Source organism: Erpetoichthys calabaricus, chromosome 12 (assembly GCF_900747795.2).
Source record: "Erpetoichthys calabaricus chromosome 12, fErpCal1.3, whole genome shotgun sequence".
Lineage (NCBI taxonomy): Eukaryota > Metazoa > Chordata > Cladistia > Polypteriformes > Polypteridae > Erpetoichthys > Erpetoichthys calabaricus.
This window is the reverse complement of record NC_041405.2, coordinates 89,763,431-89,785,094: the sequence shown is the minus strand read 5'-3', so window position 1 is coordinate 89,785,094 and position 21,664 is coordinate 89,763,431. Positions and strand designations below refer to the sequence as shown.

General features: G+C 38.3%; 1 protein-coding gene across 1 annotated transcript in view; it reads left to right on the top strand.

Moving 5' to 3' along the window:
* Positions 1 to 1,205: 1,205 nt before the first annotated feature.
* Positions 1,206 to 21,664, top strand: part of tex11 (testis expressed 11) — a 212,359-nt gene continuing 191,900 nt past the window's right edge. Inside the window, exons 1-2 of the mRNA XM_051935388.1 lie at positions 1,206 to 1,323; positions 15,467 to 15,506. Of these exons, the coding sequence (XP_051791348.1) occupies positions 15,473 to 15,506 (34 nt within the window). The 5' untranslated portion in view covers positions 1,206 to 1,323; positions 15,467 to 15,472. The remainder of the gene's footprint in view (positions 1,324 to 15,466; positions 15,507 to 21,664) is intronic.

Sequence of the window (21,664 nt, the reverse complement as noted above, 5' to 3'; positions counted from 1 at the left end):
CATAAATGTCTGTCTTTGCAGCACTGAAAACAACGTGTATTCTGAAGAACCTATGAAGTCCAGTGACCCTATACTTTAATGGGTTTTAATGGATCGTGCTGCCACGGGAATGTATGAGAAACAAAATCACGTTAGACGACCTGCAATTATTGCTGATTCTGAATGAAGTAGCCATGAGGTTGAACTCATTCTAGCACGCTCTTTGTTTGGCCCCTCATAATTTTAGAGGAGCTTCCCTTGCAGCCTTAGAGCAGTCAACCCTGAAAACCAAGCTGCAAGTGTGAGGATTTATTTATATCCCCATGCATTTTACGAATACTTTTTGTTTTTCTTTTTAACTGTATTATTATGATTCTCCTTTACATGAAAGTTAATCTTTGAATCGTGAAGTAGTTAATGAAATTATCATTTCATTTATAGAAAGTTGGAAACGAACGATGATAAAATAATATTTTAGGGGTAAAGCATTTGAAGTATTAAAGACGAACATTTTAACACGTACAGTATATAACTCTGTTTACAACCTCGTATCGATGTTTATTTAGTAAGGTGAGGCGTTTACCGAAGCAAAAGTACAAAGACGCTTAGCGAATCGGACGGGTTAGAACACAGCCGAGCCCAAAAAATAAGACATGAGATATGAAAAAATAATGTGGTAAAGCAAAGGTATGCACACATGCAAGCGCGCACGTATTTATTTTCTCTATTAAGTTAGTTTTAAAAATGTTGTTTACTACAACCATTTTCTGTGGAATGTTTATAATTAATCTACTCGGGAACCAACATAAAACTGATCACTTTTTTAAAGAATTTCTTTCTGTCTGCACGTAATGTGAACGCGCTATTTGAATCTCAAGCTGATACGTTTGAAAGATCCACGCATGCGCATAACGTACAAGTGAGGATTTCGCGGTTATTTTTGACTACACCCCCTCCCGTGATCATGAACTAGATTTAATTGATTTTAATATGTTATAATAGCCAAACAAACATAAGTATGTTATCGTAACATAATGGGCCATATACTTTTTAAAGCAACTGTTTTGAAAAATTAGCAACAAGCTGCTCTATCAATTGTTTGTTTCCTCCTCTAAGTCTCTTCTTCAAACCGCTTGCTCTCCAATATGTAGTTCATGAGAGCTCCGCACACATCCTGGTTCTAGTAACAGATTAGGCGGGCAGATGATGTCACGCTCTGTTAGTTACCGCGAAAAATTAAACTGTTTTAATATAGTTCTTACTCTGCTAGGGTAAACATTCAGTTGCACAACCTCTGGTAACCTTTCTGACATCTACATCTGAACTGTGCATTTTGGCTTGAAGGTAAGTTAATCTTCGTGAACTAATTAACGTTCGTGGCTTTGTGAATGGAAAATACCGAGGTAAAGATAGCTTAACGTTGAGGCCTCGTTTCACATTTCCAGTTTGAAGAATTGTATTTCCGAAACGCAGATTGCAATGACAGTGAATTAAAATGTGAATTGATTCAAATTTAAGAACATAATGTTCGAAAACGTTATTTCCCCCCACATTGTCCATTTGTAAAAGTAAAATACACTCTTCAAAACGCGTTTAAAAACTCGGAAATCGGCGCAAAATATATAAAAAAGTCGACACCAAAGTAACTGTTTTTAAACATTTTAAATAAAAGACTATACCAATGTCAAGTTTATAATGTACAAGCTAAGAGAGGCCAATCTAAAAAAGTATTTGTTTTTTAAGGTCACTGGCAAATGTGCCTTTCATAGCCCATATTTTGCCTCAATGTAATACCCCTAAAATATATTTAAATTACCCCCAATTTCTGTTTACTGGTGCTAAAGCCTTTCACCTGAAATGGAAGCTATACGCTTCAAAGTAAGCGAATGCCCTGAAGATAAAATGAAAGTATACATCTCTGATATATATTTCTCTTCTGGTTCATCCTGTTTTCACTTCAAAACCGGTCCCGCCCAAACGCAGCAGACCGGCATTTCTCGATTCCTATTCGTCCTCTTCCATGTCATGCACTATACTGGCCTGCTGAGCGTAATACATCAAACAAGTACTCGAGGTGCTGCCACAACGGTAAAGTAGCTTTACCACCTTTGTGGGAGCCACCTGTGTCTTTACAACAGCTTCTTACACAGCAAACATCAAAACTAAAAATTATCGTGAACAAATTCGAGAATACAACTCTTCTCTAGTGTTTGCTTCCATGGGTGCACAGATAACTCAACCTCCTGGCCACAGACCATACTGTTTTAAAATACACAGGCAAATGTATCACCAAATCTCTCCACTACACGCTAACACTTGTACCTCTCTAGGATATGGACAGTTGTATGTTTTTGATACAGCGCAAGCTACTGAAGTACGATTACAAAATAATGCAAACTCTATACAGCGAAAAATTACTTCTCCAGCTAGATTCCGTGCACAGAACCATCAATCCCTTCGCTAAATCATACAAACACATGCATGAAATCGCTCAGTCCAATCCAACAGCATCTGTACGAATGGTTTTCAAGGAAAACCCTAGGCAGGATTTACGACGATACAATTCCCCAACATGTCACACCGATGTTGCAGCGATTTTTGTCGGAGAAGATGGCGAACAGCCTTCCGAATGGGACATTTGCATCTATCCCATAGGCAACTCCTGTAAACAGATTTCCACGCTCAATATGAATTGCAATCCTCTGGTTTACCCACTTTTATTCCCTTACGGAGACATTGGCTGGCACAAAGATTTACATGTTCCCGATAAAAGAACCGCCAAGCAAATAAGGCTTACTCAATGCCAGTTTTACGCGTACAGATTAGCAATGAGGAATACATTCAGTATTTTGCACTCCAGCGGCAAACTATTCCAACAATACGTCGTAGATTCGTACGTTAAAACAGAGGACGCGCGTCTCAACTATCTCAGATTACATCAACAAGATTTGCGCGTGGAACTATCAGACGCACTGCAAGTAAACGCTGAAAATAACGTACGTATAGGCAAAATGATCATATTACTGTCCACATTTCCAGGAAGTCCAAGATACATGCAACAAGACTATCAGGATGCCATGGCCATAGTACGTAAATTCGGAAAGCCTGATTTATTTATCACTTTCACATGTAATCCTGCTTGGCCGGAAATTTTACATGCACACTGCGTCTTTCAAGAAGTATTTATTTCTTCTTGATTTCTGAATTCCTTTCCCACCGCTTTCCGTTCCTATTCTTACACCGCCGTACGCTACGGCGGGCGTCGGCTAGTTATAGATAAATGCAATGGGAATTGAAGATTTCAAATAAAAATGCAGAATGACACATATTTGAATTCCTTTTGAAAGGCCAAGTTAGTGAGAGTTCTTGTTTTCTCTGTCCTCATTTGATTTGTGAATACTTTCTTTAACTTTTCACAACCTGTCAATATTAATAGAACTGTATCCCAAAGAGGAATTAGGAAGCAGAGACTTATAATAAAATGAAACTGTCCACAAAAAAACTTAATTGTGCTGTGAGTCTTTTACTTTTCACAAGCTGTTGAATTTCTCAGTTTTCTCATTCCCATGAAAGCATAAGGACTGAGGTTGTATTGTAGAATAAACATGTTCAGAAATGGTACACCATTCCAGTTTCATTTATAGCAATAAAGGTATCTTTAACATCACAATATGCGCTACAATTGTGAATCTCTTCTTTTACTTTTAACAATATATTAAATATTACAGCAACATCTTAAGAAGACATAGGGGTTACTGCCTCATCTACAATTTATAGCCAGTAATTAATTGTAAATTTTATTTAAGTTTTACAGCCTGTCAATTCTAATGTGTGTAGATGGATTGATCATGTAATGTACAAGAATGTTATGAAAATTATTCCATATCTGTCAAGTCAATATATTTTTTATCAGTTTATTGATGTTCCATGTTTCCAAAACATTCAGCCTTTCCCTATATGTGCTCACCAATCTCTGCCTGTGTGATGAGCGTCTGGTCACACTTATATATAATCGAACATAGACACAGTTAAAATATCCGACTATGCCACCTAATATTATTAAGAGACTGGGAACTCTTGACATTTATAGATAATGGCACACGGGTTTCTTTATATTGGGGAGTGAGTAAACACACGATGAAAGACATGGCAGCAGTTTCAGGAAAAGCAACAGTAACTTGTATTATGCCAGTCAAAATTAAATACACCAAGATGAAAGTAGACAAGAATTTTAAAAGATCAGAAGTGAAAACTTTTTAAAAAAACAACAACAACAAAAAAAACGCACACAGTTCACACTTTAAAAGTCAGTTAAAAACATAACAGAGGAGGATATAACATTTACTGGTGTGAAGTTCAGTTTGCGTGCTGTATGCCAACTGTTCACGGAAGTATTCTGTTCACTGGACGCTTGTTTCCCAACAGAAGTTGAGCTAATTTGTCGAATTCCTGTCATTGTCTCTTCATTCTGGAGCGAGCATTCTTATTTTCACTTCTGGACTCCTTGTGTTGCTGTAATGACCTAGACACACATGCCTCACTTCTCGTCTGCCAGCTTCACTTTGTCCTTTCATGAGTCTTCCCTCTCTCACTGGACCCACAACTGGCGTCTCTCTGGTTGAACTGTGTCTTCCTCCCTGGAGGTATGTGTCCCTGTCCATGTCATGGGACTAAAGATCTTTAATAAAAGGAAACTTTACAGTGGTGATATCTGGTCTTGAATTCACAGCCAGTAATTTTTGAATCTCTGATTTCATGCTTTACAAATTCTCAAATATTGCACTTATATGCAGCATTATGAAAACAAGTTTTATTTAACGTGAAAAAAATGTCCAGTGATCATGCATTGATGTTTCAAGTTAAAGAGGCTGTGAAAAGTAAAGAAAAATATTCACAAATTAAGTTTACATTGTGAAATTAAGATTTAAAGGGAAATCGAGGAATATGTCTTTTTGACACACTTTCATTTTATATTAAATTTCCAGCACCTTGACCTTTATAGGGATGCATTAAAGTGAATCATTTGAATGAATGAAAAGTGAAAGAAAACATTTAGAAAGTAATTGCACCTTGTTTATTCAAGATGTGGATACTAAATTAGTTTCAAAGGAAATAAGAATTTTATGTTATTTCTATTTATATGCCATACCATTTTGTATGCCTACTGTTTATAGGAGTGCATAGACCTGTACTGTACATTTTTAAAAGTTGTAGATGTTGATGTAAAAATTATACCTTAGGTGTTGTGTGTACATTTTTTTTTCTTTTTTTCCCAAGAAATTATAATGTTTTGACATTCCTTCACACTTGTAATTCATTTTAAATATTCAGTGCATATATCTTTATGTGGATACAAGGAAATGTACATGAGTGTGTCTGTAACAGTTGCTCTTTACCATGAGTCAAAAGCAATTGAGATACAGTAGGTTGTGGATACCCAAGACCCTGTAATAGAACAACCTGGTTAAGAAAGAAACTGGATAATTAATTTTCTATGTTTACTAGCCAACCCGCGGCGTAGCATACGCCGCATAATTATGTATTGATGGGTGAACACTCCTGAACGACACAGTTGTCCAAATGGGGTGGGTTTGTTGATACCACTGTGAGTGAATGAAAAGATAGACCTCTGAAGAGAGCAACATATAATTGTCCATGACTGAAAGCGGGATCGTCTGTGACGAAGAAGGCCACGCTGGTGAAAGTTACTTTGTCGGTAGGGATAAGTGTCAGCACTTGTAGATTAAGGTGTAGCGAGTCTTCGTTGTTGACGCTTAATATAGCTTGTGTACTGAGATGTTCAGGAGTCACAGTTGAGAAACACTTTTTTAATGTCTTTTAAGCACGGGAAAAAATGAACAAGTGAAACATCCGTATAATGTAATAAGCCACCAAGAAAAGTAACATTGCAACAATGCTATCTACGACCCGATCTCTGTAAACAGAAGTGATAAGAAAATTGAGCCCGGTGTATTCTTTAACTGCCTTGTGGCGCTGTAGTAGTGCTGCTGCTTTGCAGTAAGGAGACTGTGGAAGATTGTGGTTTCGCTTCCCGGTTCCTCCCTGTGTGGATAGCGGTTTGAATACTGAGAACACCGCTATATCAATGTAACTAAGTATTAACAGGAAATTGCCTTCTTGTAATAGTAAAAGACAAATTATCCGCGACAAACAAACTGTTTTACATGCTGCATACCAGCCCGCGGCATAGTATACGGCGCATAATCACACCACTTTTTAAATGTGTTTTAAGCAGAGGGAAAAAAATGAACATTTGCAAAATCCGTAACGCTGCTTTCAGTAAGTACAATGCACACGCGTGTAATTTGTCGGCCACTTTTTGCCAGCCGTCTTTTCTGGTTTGGGCTGCTTTTGCAGTGTTACCGCTTGTGCATATTAAATCTTGAAACTAACGAAAACTAGTTAACTAACTAACACCCACCCACACACACAGCTTGTGTGAAAAAATGCGCCCGAACTTTCATAATTTTGTTGCAGCCTATAGTGGAGTCAGGCACAGAGAAGGTCAGCTGCTGAGAGAGCGTCTCGACTGTTGCAGGGCCTGCATCGGTGAAGCAGGTGAGACGCTAATGAAACAGAGGCACAGGGCTTATTGGTTTTTAAAGACTGCTTCCTTCATTGTGTTTTAACCTCAGTTTTAAAGGATTGTTTTAAGGATCCCATGAAATACCCCTCGCAAATTGTTTTAGACGCTGCATTCAGCAATTCACATCCGTGACAAACATGCCTCTTCTTACATGGTCCTGCTTTGGTGGGCGGGGAAACGTTTTCCATGTTCCTGCGGGACCATCTAAGAAGACGCATGTTTGTCGCGGATGCGAATTGCTGTATGTAGGGTGTAAAACAGTTTGCGATGTTGCACGCAGTCGTGCGTCGTAACAGAAAAGTCAACGTGGCTCAGAGCTGCATTTGGACTGTAGCACAGACAAACAGAAATGACGGTGTGTTTTCCGAGGTGTCGCGTCTGAGTTAGTGAGTGTGGCTCTGCGAGTTTTCGTCGTATCCAATGGTCTTAGAGTTGGTAGGCGTGGTTCCTTCCTGCGTGCTTTCATGGGTGTGGGCGTGGCTCCTTCCTGCGTGCTTTCATGGGTGTCGTGCCGCTCTGGCGGCGGCTTAGAGAATTATATATTTAGATACTTTGTTACATATGTCTGAAGTAGAATTTTGCATATGTATGACAGTTTAAGCCAAATGCATCAACACACACTGCAACCCCAACACACCCATAACTAGCTGAAATATAACCCATTTTTGCATAATCTTGCACACTAGAGTTTCATTGCTTACTGTGCCATAATGGTTCTTTTTACATCATATGTGTTTTTGGTACATAAATAATGAATCTTTTCATTTATTCATTTGCTGAACCTTCACATTCCAGTTGCAGCAGGTCAAATGACCCAAAATCTTTCCAGCCTGCACTGAGTGTAATGCAGGAATTGGTGTTGGACCAAACTTCATCTTTACTCAGCAAGTAGCAGAACTTCCATATTTTCTCCAAAACAGCTCCTTCATCTAAATTTACACTTACTAAGTTAGTATTTTGTATCCCTCTCACACACTGTCTATGAGCAAAGGTCCCCTCATGCAGATTACCCTTCACACCACTACATCTTTTATGTACCCATTTATGACAAGTGCATCAGATTGAGTTCCTCCTACATATTTACCACGTTCTGCATGGCCCTGCATGCAACTGTTTCATGCCTCCTACCCCTTCACTTCCAACAATCACAAAGATCCAGTGATAGTCTTTTGTACATTTACCTTTAGACCGTTCACTTCAGAAGTACCTTTCCATTTCAGTGTCATCTCCTTCAATTCTGCTTCACTTTTTGCCTTGACTGTGAGATCAGTGGCTTATAAGAGCTCTCATTGCAATCCTTCACATACACACTTCTTTGGTTACCACAACCATTAGCATCATGAAAGCAATGAATGAATGAATTCTGAATGAATTCCTTATGCAGCCCCACCTTCACTTTTCACTATATTCATCTGATGTCCTGACTGCCATTTATACTTTTGCATACATTGATGTCAACATAAATACAAACCATCAATTCTGTTTTATTGTGAAAAATATTAGGCTTAATTCAATATGAATTGGCCTACTTTTGTGCACACTAATTTTATTACATGCACAAGCATAAACATCCACACACACTATCCACATAAGCACAGACTATAAATCATACAGTACCTACACAGTCCATCACTTATCAGTACTCCAAATAGGAACTCGCTAGTTTTGGCTTGAGCACATCAGACAGGGGTCCTCTGGATACCGGAACTTATTGATACACCTTATCTGTAGCCACTTGCCAAGGCACATTACTCCTTTCCATGCTGTACACTGTTGAAGTTGTCTTTTCGCAGCTGCTAACCCTGACTCAAGCTGCACTAGCTTACCTGTATTTACTTTTATTACTTAATTCACCAGAAATATACAGACACAGTATAATAGTTTTAAAGCTAAGCAAAAGTCATTAAGATGTAAGAATAAAAGCAAAAAGCAATGAATAATATACAAATGTAAATGAGTTGCAAAATCTGGACATAAAGCTCCATGGCGAACCTTAAAGCTTCACACCAGGCAAATAAAAAGGAAGATACTTTCAATAAGGATATGAAAAAAAACGTGCAAGTAACAACATCTGTCTGTGGAAGTCTCCTTGAAATGGGTTTGTTGGAATTCAGAAGTCAAGTTGAGGTGTGGACGATGTATCTTTGATTTAGCTAGATGGGGTCTCTCCAGTAGAATAGAGTCCTCTATGACAACATGTGTTGGCCAGCTTAGCTCGGTCGACTAACACCGTCAAATGCGACAGCAACATTGTCAGCTTTGGTCTACTGAACATCCGCTCACTCACGAGCAAGGGACATCTCATTCAGGATCTCCTCATTGACCGTAAGTTTGACTTTCTCTGTTTAACTGAGACTTGGCAGCAACCTCAAGACTTTTCACAACTTAATGAATGCACCCCCCCGGGGTTTGTTTACACTTGTCAATCCCGTGCCTCTGGCCGTGGAGAGGTGTCGCGATTATTTATCGCGAGAAGTGGAAAGTCCTGCCGTTGTCTGCTCCTGCTGTTAGCTCTTTTGAATCGACTGTGTGTCAACTGTCTGGCCCAGTTCCTACCATCATTGCAACTGTCTACCGTCCTCCTAAGTCAAACAACAATTTTTTGAACGATCTTGTTACCTTCCTTACTCATTTATCTGTAATTACTCCAAATATAATTCTGCTGGGGGATTTTAATGTACATCTGGACAATATCAATATCCCTCTCACTAGAGACTTTTTATCTTGCCTGGAGAGTTTTGGATACCAGCAGCACACTGATGTTCCTACTCATTGTAAAGGACATATCTTGGACCTGATCTGCTGCTCTGGTGTTGTTCCTTTTGATCTCACAGCAGATGAACTCACTATAACCGACCATTTTCTTCTTTCATTCAATGCCAAACTTACCTTTTCTGTTCCTAAGCTTCCACGTCTCATAGCCTTTCGCAACATTAAGAATATTAACTTGAATTTGCTGTCTTCTAGGATTGATTCCCAACTGGACTTTTATAATTTATCCACTCCCATAGAACTGGTCTCATATTATAACACCTGTCTTAATGGTATTCTTAATTCTCTGGCTCCGCTAAAAACCCGTTCTGTTTCTTTTTCTTTTTCTGCCCCTTGGTTTACGCCTGAACTTCGGCTTCTGAAAGCTAAGGGCAGGCAACTTGAAAGGTTGTTTAAAAAATCTGGACTCTTTGTCCACAAAGAGATGTATAAAAATCATCTTCTCTATTATAAGGATTGTATAGCTCAAACCAAGTCTAATTATTACACTCAGTTAATTACTCGTAATACAGGTAACACCAAGACTTTGTTTTCTTTACTTAATAATGTTACACAACCTCCAGAATCTTTACCATTTCACCTTTACTCAACTGCTTTCTGTAATTCTCTTATGTCTTTTTTCAACGAGAAAATCCAAAAGATACATCAGCACCTTGGTCCAGATCCTCACTATATTCCTTCTGAACTACACTCGCCTATTCACTTTTTCTCTTCTTTCCAGCTTCCCACTTCCTCTGAAATTTCAGATCTCATCTGCAAATCCAAGTCATCTACTTGTCAGCTGGACCCCCTGCCTATAGTTCTGGTTAAAGCCTGCCTCCCCTCTCTAGTCCCTCTCATTTCTGCCATCATTCACTCTTCTCTCACTACTGGTATTATTCCCTCATCTTTTAAAACTGCTGCTATAACCCCAATACTAAAAAAACCTGGTGCTGATCCTACTAATTTCAATAATTTTCGCCCCATTTCTAACTTGCCCTTTATCTCCAAAATTCTTGAAAAAATTGTAGCTATCCAACTTCATACCCATTTATCTCACAATAATCTATATGAAAAGTTCCAGTCTGGTTTTCGCCCCCTTCATAGTACAGAAACGGCACTTGTTAAAATTACTAATGACCTCCTTATGGCTGCTGATTCTGGTCTAATCACTATTCTCATCCTCCTTGATCTGAGTGCGGCCTTTGATACTATTTGTCATACCACTCTCCTTAATAGATTATCTCTGATTGGCATTACCCACACTCCACTTGATTGGTTTAGATCCTACCTCTTAGGCCGCACTCAGTTCATACAACTTAAAACCTTCACATCCCTACCCACCGCTGTTACTTCTGGTGTGCCCCAGGGCTCTGTCCTGTGGCCTCTTCTTTTTATTATTTACCTTCTTCCCCTTGGCAATATTTTTCGCAAATATAACATTAATTTTCACTGTTATGCTGATGACACCCAGCTCTACCTTGCTGGTAATCCCACCTCCTCTTTTCCACCACCCTCGCTTATTGACTGCATTGCTGAAATGAAATCTTGGTTTTCTTCGAATTTTCTTAAATTAAACAGTGACAAAACTGAGGTTCTCCTCATTGGTTCAAAATCATCATTATCCAAAACCAATAATCTTTCTCTTATTATTGATAACTCTGTTGTTTCCCCATCATCTCAGGTCAAGAGTCTGGGTGTCATCCTCGACAGTACTCTATCTTTCCAATGGCACATTAATAACATCACCCGGTCTGCTTACTTCCACCTACGTAATATTAATCGCATTCGCCCCTCCCTCACTCCTCATACTACTGCCATTCTTGTTCATAGTCTTGTCACTTCTCGGCTGGACTACTGCAATTCACTCCTCTTTGGTCTCCCGAATAAATCTCTTCATAAGCTTCAGTTAGTCCAGAATTCTGCAGCACGTATCATCACTCAAATCCCATCTATTCACCATATTACTCCGGTCTTGCAGCAGCTTCATTGGCTCCCGATTAAGTTTCGTATTGATTTTAAGATTCTACTATTAACATTTAAGGCCATCCATAACCTCGCCCCTCCATATCTGTCTGACCTTCTTCATGTTGCCATTCCATCCCGTAACCTTAGATCCTCTTCCTCCACCCATCTGACTGTCCCTCCCGCCCGTCTAACCACCATGGGGAGCAGAGCTTTCAGCCGTTCTGCTCCCAAGCTCTGGAATTCATTGCCTGCGGATCTCCGAAATATCAAATCATATTCATTCTTCAAATGTAAACTTAAAACGCATCTGTTTAAAATGGCTTTTTCTTTTTCCTCCTGATTATAATGGTTTTGTTTGGTTTTAATTTCTAGATTTTCTGATGTTTTAAGTTTTTTATAATTGTGTCTTTTATTTATTTATTTATTTATTTATTTATTTATTTATTTATTGTTGTTCGGTGTCCTTGAGCTCCCTGAAAGGCGCCTTGTATAAATAAAATGTATTATTATTATTATTATTATTTAACATTTCAATGTGGGGATTCGGACCCTGTGACTTTACTGATAATTGGTTAATATTGTTGGACTGATACTAAAATTTTGACTTTGGTACCAATGCCACTTTTGGCATCTCAGTCCTGATACCAAAACAATACCAAAGCAAATAATGGATAGTTTCCAACCCCTCTTCTGGCTCCTATATGCTCTTGTTTCCATGCCTCACATACACAAGTGCTGCTGTGATCCTGTGTGAGCGGAATAACCAGACTGCCACGCTATCCTGATTATCTAGTGTGTTTAAAAAAATACATATCTTAATGAGGAGTTGCCCCCTTCAGAGTTTTGAGCAAAGTTATTATAGTTAGCTAAAACTAAAATCAAAACTGAAACCATTAATAAAAAAACATTTTTGTAAACTAAAATAAAAAAACTAAAAACTAAATGAAACTATTAAAGTAGCTGGAAAGACTAATTGAAATAAAATAATAATGTAAATGCTATAACATCTGCACATGTAAATTTCTCAAAGCTTCACATAATTTTTTTTTGGAGCTCATTTGTGGTACTAATTAAGATACCTGTTGATGAACTTGCAACTCGCTGGGGTTTGTTTGTGTAGTGGTATCCAAAAAAAAAAAGGTTGGATATAAAAGTTTTATATGCAATACTATTACATTTTACCATGTTAGAGGAATTTTTGTTGGTACTCTTCATTAAAAAATAGATATGATTAACACTGATGGCTTTATTATGCTTGAAATTCAGTTTGGGGATTGCAATGCTTCTGTTTATATGGCTGTGTATGCCAGTTCCTTTGTTAAGAGTTTTCTAATGTTGGTGTAATATCTACATTTGCATGAAGTCCTAGTTCTGTTAGGGTTATCAACAAAACTGAGTAGCCATTTGCTATTGTTGCTTTAGGAGATATTTCAGTGACAATGAAACGGCTAATAAGTATCTCCTGGCAATAAATGGATGGATGGATGGATTGATTGATGTTTTCCTTTGATTTAGTGAAGCATATTTAATTTAGACACTTTTTGTGTATCCAGTAAAGTGCAATAATCCTTATACAGTACATCTAGATTGATTCCAATGTAAGATAAGTTCAGAGCTATCTAATTTAGATGATTAACTCAGTTTTGTATTTTAAATATGTTTTAGGAGAACCAAACTTATACAGTAATAGAAAGTCAAGTTTTTGCTCTCATTTCCATTCCTGGGGCCTCATGTATAACGCCGTTCGTAGAATTCACACTATAACATGGTATACGGACAAAAGCGGAAATGTTCGTACACACAAAAAAATCCAGATGCATAAATCTGTGCGTTCGCCAACTTCCACGTTCTTCCGCTACATAAATCCCGGTCAGCATGAAAAGTAACGCATGTACACACTCCTGCTGCCCCGCCCCAATTCCTCCCAGAATTACGCCTCTTTGAATATGCAAATCAAAATAAATAGCCCTTAAGCTGAGCCTTCTGTGAAAAGATAATGGCAAAAGCACAGGGGAAAATAGAAGAATTTCAGCGAATACCAAGTGGAGGCAAGGAAAAATGTACTATTTGTTGGTTTAAACAGTGGTATAAACAACAAAAGGAAGTTGATCGCGTGACATAGGGTGTCGGAGAAACTCGAAAGGTCAAGTTCACAAAGTCGCACAGTGCCCGATATAAAAAAGAATTTATCACATATCAAAGTCGCAGTGAAAAGGCGAGTCGTAGCCCACTGTCTGAGTGTCATCTGAAAGCTTATTGGGGTACAGAGAAAAAAAATAGGCACACAGTGGGGAAAAAAACACGAAATGTCAACTTTAATCTCGAAATTTCCACTTTAATCATGTAGTTTATTTTGTCATTAAAGTAGAACATCATAAACTTCATCTTAAAATTGTTTAATTTACTGGTTTCTCAAATCCCACCGTAACTAAAGTAGCACGTTAAATGCTTTGTTTTGTATTTGATCTTCTATGTGCTCTATGTGTGTGAATCACTATGTGCTTCCGGGCTTTCTCTTCCTCCAGCAGGACACAGAATCCATTACATTCGTAATATTACAGCTCTCTGAATAATTAAATAATTAAATTACTGAGACATATATGTGATATCATTTTCATTATGATAGGAGTTAAAGCATGTTATTAAACATGGGAACACGGTGGCACAGTGATTGTTCATGTCTCACGCAAGATGCTTGCTGCGCCGTGTGCGACCTTCGATGAAATACTTTATTGTAGCAGTACTGTCTCTTTCAAACATACTAACCTCCAATTCCTGTCCTTACTTTTCTTTCTCCAGATATCCAATTGCCGCACAATCAGCTCTGTAATAGATGTTAAGCCATCTGTAAGCTTAGAACGCAGATTCTTCAAAACTTTTAAGGAACATTGAAATATCTTCGTAGTACATGTTTAATTATTCTATCCATCTATCCTTCCAGTGTCGCGCCAGCCCCAACAAGAATACAGCGCGAGGCAGGAACAATCCATGAACGGAGCGCCAGATCCTTGCTAGCGCAGCGACACTGTGTCCTTACATGTTTAATTATTAACAATATAGATTATTTAAATGAAGTTAAAGTTTTTGCTGTATAATATAATAAACATATTTTGCTGCATTTCATCTAAAAATGATATCATCATCATATGTAAATATGCACTTTATAAAGCGGCTCAGGTTGTGCAATATTATGACTGTAGTGCAAATTTACAGTGAGGTGATTGTACTTATAAGTACTAACAGTTCTACAAGGAGCACTTGATGAACTGATTGAGTGCATTTATAGTTCTTGGGATGAAACTGTTTCTGAACTGCGAGGTCCGTACAGGAAAGGCTTTGAAGCATTTGCTGTGTGAGAGCAGTTCAATAGATAGCATGGCTGAGGCAGCGTGTGCTTGTTGTTGTATACCGATAATTCTCTTTCCGATCAACTGCTGTAGATCTGTGATTCCCCACTCAGATAGAGTGATATAAATACTCCGAGTGGTGCAGTGAGAGTAATATGAAAAAAGATGATCCGCTGTGGCAACCTCGGGAGCAGCTGAAAGAAGAAAAAGAAGGTGCAGTGGGATTAATAACGCTAAAGCAGCTATAGTATTAGGAATATTTTGGCTATTTCCTGGACCATTATATTGTTACAGGTTAATTCCAATCAGATGCCTTAAACTAATAAACAATATGCAGTTAGTTTCAGTGTACTGTATATGATAAAGCTGTGTCAGGGATGTGGATCTTAAAAAGAAAGGGTAACCACACAGGAACAGTAGCACTGCTTTGACGCTGGGTGCTGCCAGTTTGCAAAACTGAGCAGAGAACTTGTGTACGCCAAGGTTGGAGCTACCGTGAAAATGTGCGTGGCTTTACGCCAAGTTTAGGTTTTATACATCGCGATTTGAGCGTGGAAATGTTAGTATGCAACATTTTTGTGAGTACGCACCGTTTATACATGAGGCCCCAGGTCTTTTAAAACACAGCTGAAGATAATACTGACTCCACCCATATTAACTGCCACTACCTCTGAGTTATCTTTTAGTAGTTAAAATAATTTCTTAAAAAGGCCTTCTTTCATACTCTAGCTTTGTGTTTCATTTTACATGATGCATCTATGGTGAAAGAAATCTGTTTACTTTATGTGAAAAATTACATTTTCCTCTTTTACAGATTGTAATGGAATGGGACTCCTGCTTTTTGAAAATAAAAAGTAAGTACATCTTCAACCTCTGGACCTGAATATTTTGTACGTAAAACTCAAGCTGGCAAAATTTAAGCTCTTTCCAGCATTGAGTATTAGCCATGCATGAATTCGGTTTTCAAAAATGTTTGCATATCAACAATAAATTCCAAAAGAATCTTAAAATATTTACAGTTAACAAGAGGAAACTAAAGGGATGTTAGCAGGAAGTTAATAATTCAAATGGTTCTATGAGAATTGTAACAATTTACAAAGTTCAGTTATATTCAACATGATACAGTACTCTAATTCAATATCCTAGAAACGGGGAGTGTCCACAGAATGTGTCTTATGTTTTGATCTGTCCATCCATTACCTTATCCAGGGCAGGGTACAGGAAAGCTGCAGCTTATCCCAAAAAGCCAGGAACAATCCCTAAACAGGGTATCAGGCCATTGCAGGGTGAACAAACAAACAAACAAACAAACAAGCACACACATATATATCAGGGCCAGTTTAGTACTGCTAACCCACATGTGGACTCTGGCAGAAAACTGCAGCACTTTTTATTGTTGTGTTTATGTATTCTTAAGTTATTTGGATAGCCTTTTGGGCTCTTTGCTTATTCTAAATTCTGGAAGTGGAAAGTTGTGATGAGTGCAACCTATCAATATCTTGTCATAAAGTTGAGTGCAGTAGAAATTAAGAAAAGTGCTAGAAAATGCAGAGGAATGTTGTCTTAGATTTTCTTTTTTATATATCTGATTTAACTTGTAAAACTGTATTTCTTCAGAAGTAACTGTATTTCACTTTGGTCAATTGGCCAGAGACAAAGAAGAAGTTATCAGTAGAGTCCTTCAGAAGTATGTCCTTGGACCATTACTTTTTATAATTTATACAGAATTAATGATATAGATTCTGGTACAGATAGTAAATATGTGAAATTCTCAGATAACACTAAAACTGGAGAGATAGCAGATATGGAGTAGGCTGTTTAAACAATGCAAAAATACCTGGACAATTTGTAAAACTGGAGAAACGCCTAGAAAATGCACTTAATTGCGGAAAAGTGCAAAGTGCTAATGGGTGACACCCTCTTACTGTGGTAGCCTTTTGGAGAAGATTTAGAGCTTTATACTACAGTAACATTGTCGTTATCTAGGACAGGGGTGCTCAAGTTTTGTCCTGGATGGTTGCAGTAGCAGCAGGTTTTTTCCATTACATTATGTTTCTCAGTTCTTTTTTAAATCTTAAACTGCCGCATTCACTGTTTTTAATTGCTTCTTGTTTTCTTAATAAATTTTTCAGTTAACAATGAAATGCAAATTATATGGACTTTTTGGTCTTGTTCATGTGCATATCATGAAGTATCTGTTTTTTAATAAAAAATTTGGAAAGTAATGGAAAAGAAAAAAGTGACAGATTAAGAATTACTAATCTTCTCCATAACATCATTTGGAGGATATCCTTAGGGGAGAAAAAATCTTAAAATATAAGAATGACCTAATTTGGCAGAATAAAAATGGTGAAGAGTTATAAAAATAGTTAATTAGCAAGGATTTTATATATATATATATATATATATATATATATATATATATATATATATATGTATATATATACAGTGGAACCTCGGTTCAAGACCATAATTCGTTCCAAAACTCTGGTCGTAAACCGATTTGGTCGTGAACCGAAGCAATTTCCCCCATAGGATTGTATGAAAATGCAATTAATCCGTTCCAGACCATACGAACTGTATGTAAATATACAGTATATTTTTCTTAATTTTTAAGCACAAATAAAGTTAATTAAACCATAGAATGCACAGCGTAATAGTAAACTAAATGTAAAAACATTGAATAACTAAGAGAAAATCTTGAACAACAGAGAAAACTAACACTGCAATAGTTCACGCTATAGTGCTAGGAACCGCTAGCTAAAACCACTTTTTTTAATGAGTTTTAAGCACAGGGGAAAAAATGAACATTTGAAAAATCCGTAATTTAATAAACCACCAAGAAAAGTAACATTTCAAAAATGCACGCTACGAACCGATCACTGTAAATAGAACTGAAAACAAAAACAAGCCTTCCCTACCTTATGCGTCCCTCCCTCTCTCTCTCTCGCTCGCTCTCTCTTTCTCTCTCTTTTGCGAGCCTGGAGCGCCTGTGTGTGTGTGCGGCTCTCTCTCTTGCTGCCTGTGTGTGTGTGTGTCACGCGCTCTCGCTCTCTCTTGCACGCTGCACAGGAAATGCACAGGGAGAGACTGAACATGTACAAACCGAAAGGGAACCTTGCTTGTTCGTATACCGAGTGTGTGGTCGTGAACCGAGGCAAAAGTTTGGCGAACTTTTTGGTTGTAAACTGATTTGTACGTGTACCGAGACGTTCGTGAACCGAGGTTCCACTGTATAATATAAGATAAATATAGTATTTGTTGTTATTAACTGGTGGTTTGGAGTGAAAACCCACAACCCTCCATGACAGAACTTGAACATCATGTGTTAGTTGCAGTGAGATAGTACTGTATTATGTGTGGATCAAGACCAGACAATATAGTATGGTAATAATAGTGATCCTTAAGCTGTTGCAGTGAACAGTGGAAGATTAATACAAAGTTTAACCAATGTGCAGCTAGTCTTGTTTTTATTCAGGGTTTAACCTTGGTTTGCTCAGTTAGCCCTCTGATTGCCCATTAATATTGCGCCTGCAATTATTGCCTTGCCCTCTCTCAATAAACTACCTGCGAATACACATTCCTTTCAGTTTTAAGGGACAGAGCATGGGGAAAATGTATGTCCTCATGTAAAATTCATAAAAATAATACAATTGTTAATCCACATTAGATCGAAGTTTCACTGTCATTATTGTAAATGTTATTCACTTCTAGTGTCTGAACAAGGCTTGAAATCTATGGAACATTTGTAGAAAGTAATGATGATGAAAGGTAAACATAAGTAGAATCGTATCTGAAGCATAATTTTCTCCCTGTAAGTAGTGGGTGGATTTACCATCAGGGCAACCTGGGTGCACGCCCTGGCATATGCGAGAGAAAAAAAGAAATGCAGGTATTGGGCTGAATTCATTTCTCTCTACCAAATCACTCTCCCTTCATGTACATGTGTTTCTCCCAAACCAAAAGGTATTATTTTATCTTTATTAGATAGATAGATAGATACTTTATTAATCCCAAGGGGATATTCACATACTCCAGCAGCAGCATTCCGACAAAGAACAATACCAAATTAAAGAGTGACAACAATGCAGGTATACAGACAGACAATAACTTTGTATAATTTTAACGTTTACCCCCCCCCCCGGGTAGAATTGAAGAGTCGCATAGTGTGGGGGAGGAATGGTCTCAGTCTGTCAGTGGAGCAGGACATAGATAGCAGTCTGTCGCTGAAGCTGCTCCTCTGTCTGGAGATGATACTGTTTAGTGAATGCAGTGGATTCTACATTATTGACTGGAGCCTGCTCAGTGCCTGTCGCTCTGCCACGGATGTCATACTGTCCAGCTCCATGCCTACAATAGAGCCTGCCTTCCTTACCAGTTTGTCCAGGCGTGAGGCATCTCTCTTCGTTATGCTGCTTCCCCAGCACACCACTGCATAGAAGACGGCGCTCGCCACAACCGTCTGATAGAACATCTGCAGCATCTTATTACAGATGTTGGAAGGACATCGGCTCTGTCCTTTCTTACACAGAGCATCAGTATTGGCAGTCCAGCCCAATTTATCATCCAGCTGCACTCCCAGATATTTATAGGTTTGCACCCTCTGCACACAGTCACCTCTGATGATCACGGGGTACATGAGGGGCCTGGTCCTCCTAAAATCCACCACCAGCTCCTTGGTTTTGCTGGTGTTCAGTTGTAGGTGGTTTGAGTCACACCATTTAACAAAGTCCTTGATTAGGTTCCTATACTCCTCTTCCTGCCCATTCCTTTTTTTTTTTTTTTTTTTATTTATTAATTTTTATTGTAATCATTCCATACAAATAGATCAATTTATAACAAAACAAAATTGAAGACAAATCAAACCCCACCCCTGAGAAGGAGAGCTTAGCCAAAGGAGAATTGCTTAGGGCTTTTTAATAAGGCAAAAATAAACAAAAGAAAGGGAGAAATATATATAGGTAAATAAGAAATGGAGAAGGGAATTAAATGCGGTAGTAGTTATTTCTCTTATTCTAAAATAATATTGATTAGATCCTGCCAGGTTTTGAAAAAATTTTGTACAGATCCTCTAACTGAGAATTTGATTTTTTCCAATTTCAAATAATATAAAACATTGGTTTCCCAATGACTTATCAGAGGAGAGTTAGGATTCTTCCAATTTAACAGAATTAAGTCTGCGTGCCAAAAGTGTAGTGAATGCAATCACCATTTGCTTGTCCTTCTCCACTTCAAGTCCGTCTGGAAGAACACCGAACACAGCTGCTAATTGGTTAGGAGGAAATGTGATACCAAGGCTGTCTGAGAGGCACTTAAAAATTTTGGTCCAAAATGATGTTAGTTTGGTGCAGGCCCAGAATATGTGACCCAGTGAGGCAGGAGCTTGGTTGCAGCGTTCGCAGGTTGGATCTTGCCCTGGAAACATTTTGGACAGTTTTAAGCGAGACAGATGAGCTCGATATATAATTTTTAGCTGAATAATTCTATGCTTTGCGCATATGGAGCTTGAGTGAATTCTCTGCTTTGCTACCTTCCACTCCTTTTCTGATATATTGATTAAGAGATCTTCTTCCCAATGTCCTCTTGGATCTTTGAAAGGTAGGGACTCTAATAGGATTTTATATAATGCGGAAATGGTGTTTAATTCCTCGAAATTGAGCAGTATTTTTTCCAGCATTGTGGAGGGTACGAGGTGAGGAAAATCGGGCAGTTTCTGTTTAATAAAGTTTCTAATTTGAAGATAGTGAAAGAAATGTGTAGCTGGGAGGTTGAATTTTGAACGTAATTGTTCAAAAGATGTAAATATGTTGTCTGTATAAAGATCTCTGAGCATTTTAATCCCAAAACTTTTCCAGGTATTAAAAACTGTATATGTTTGCGAGGGTTGAAAGAGGTGGCTCTCTTGCAGAGGTGCCACAGATAAAAGATTTTCCATCTTAAATTGCTTTCTAAATTGGTTCCATATTCTGAGTGAGTAAAGCACAATTGGGTTATTAGTATATTTGTGATAACTTGCATTTATTGGAGAGCAGAGCAGGGAGTATAAAGAATTGCTACAGGATTTTACTTCTATTGCGGACCAAGCCTGTGTATGTTTATATACAGTGGAACCTCGAGATACGATCACCTCTGTATACGAGAAATTCAAAATACGAGGAAAGTATGAGCGAAAAATTCAGATCTAAATACGAGAATTGGCTCGCGTAACGAGCCATGAGCCAGGCTGTGGGTATAGCTCGCGGCTTAGCTAGGGGGCGTTGTAGCAGTTGCGAGCCGCAGGGCGATCTGCAGTGTCTGCGTTTCTCACCTAAGTGCACAGGTGGGAAACTGCCCACATCCATGATTGTTCCTGTGGCTGATGGGCTGCAGCTGCCATGTCCTCCCCGCATATATAGAGAAGCGCGAGCCGGTTAAGGGGGAGAAGAAGTAAAAGAAAAGAGAGGAGAGGAGAGAGAACAGAGGTTGCAGGAGGAGGCAGGAATCGGCAGCAGTAGGAAGTCGGTGCGGGAGAGCGAGCGAGTGCAGGCTCGCGTGTAGCTGAACAGTGAGCTGAACAGGCGAGCCAAACAGCTGAAGCAGGACGGTGTAGAGAAGGTCAGCTGCATTATAGTGTCTCGCCTGTTGCAGAGCCCGCAGGTGAGACGCTAACAGAGAAGTAGCACTGGGGATTGTCATCTGTTTTTTAAAGACTGCTTCCTTTTGACGTTTTAACCTCGTGTTAAAGGATTGTTATTCTTGTGTATTTTAAACCTCCACTTCACAACTGTTTTAAGGATTATTTATTTAAAGATTTAGTGAATGCTCTACTGCACTTTGGACACCTGTTTTGATTCTTTTAATAATCAGTTATATTATTTACCAATGTTATTTATTAAAGGTAGACTACAGTATATATAATTTATCAGTGGTATTTGTTAGGAAAATTGATCTTTATGTTAATATATTTGGGGTGCGGAACGGATTAACTGGATTGCCATTATTTTCAATGGGGAAGTTTGTTCTAGAAACGAGA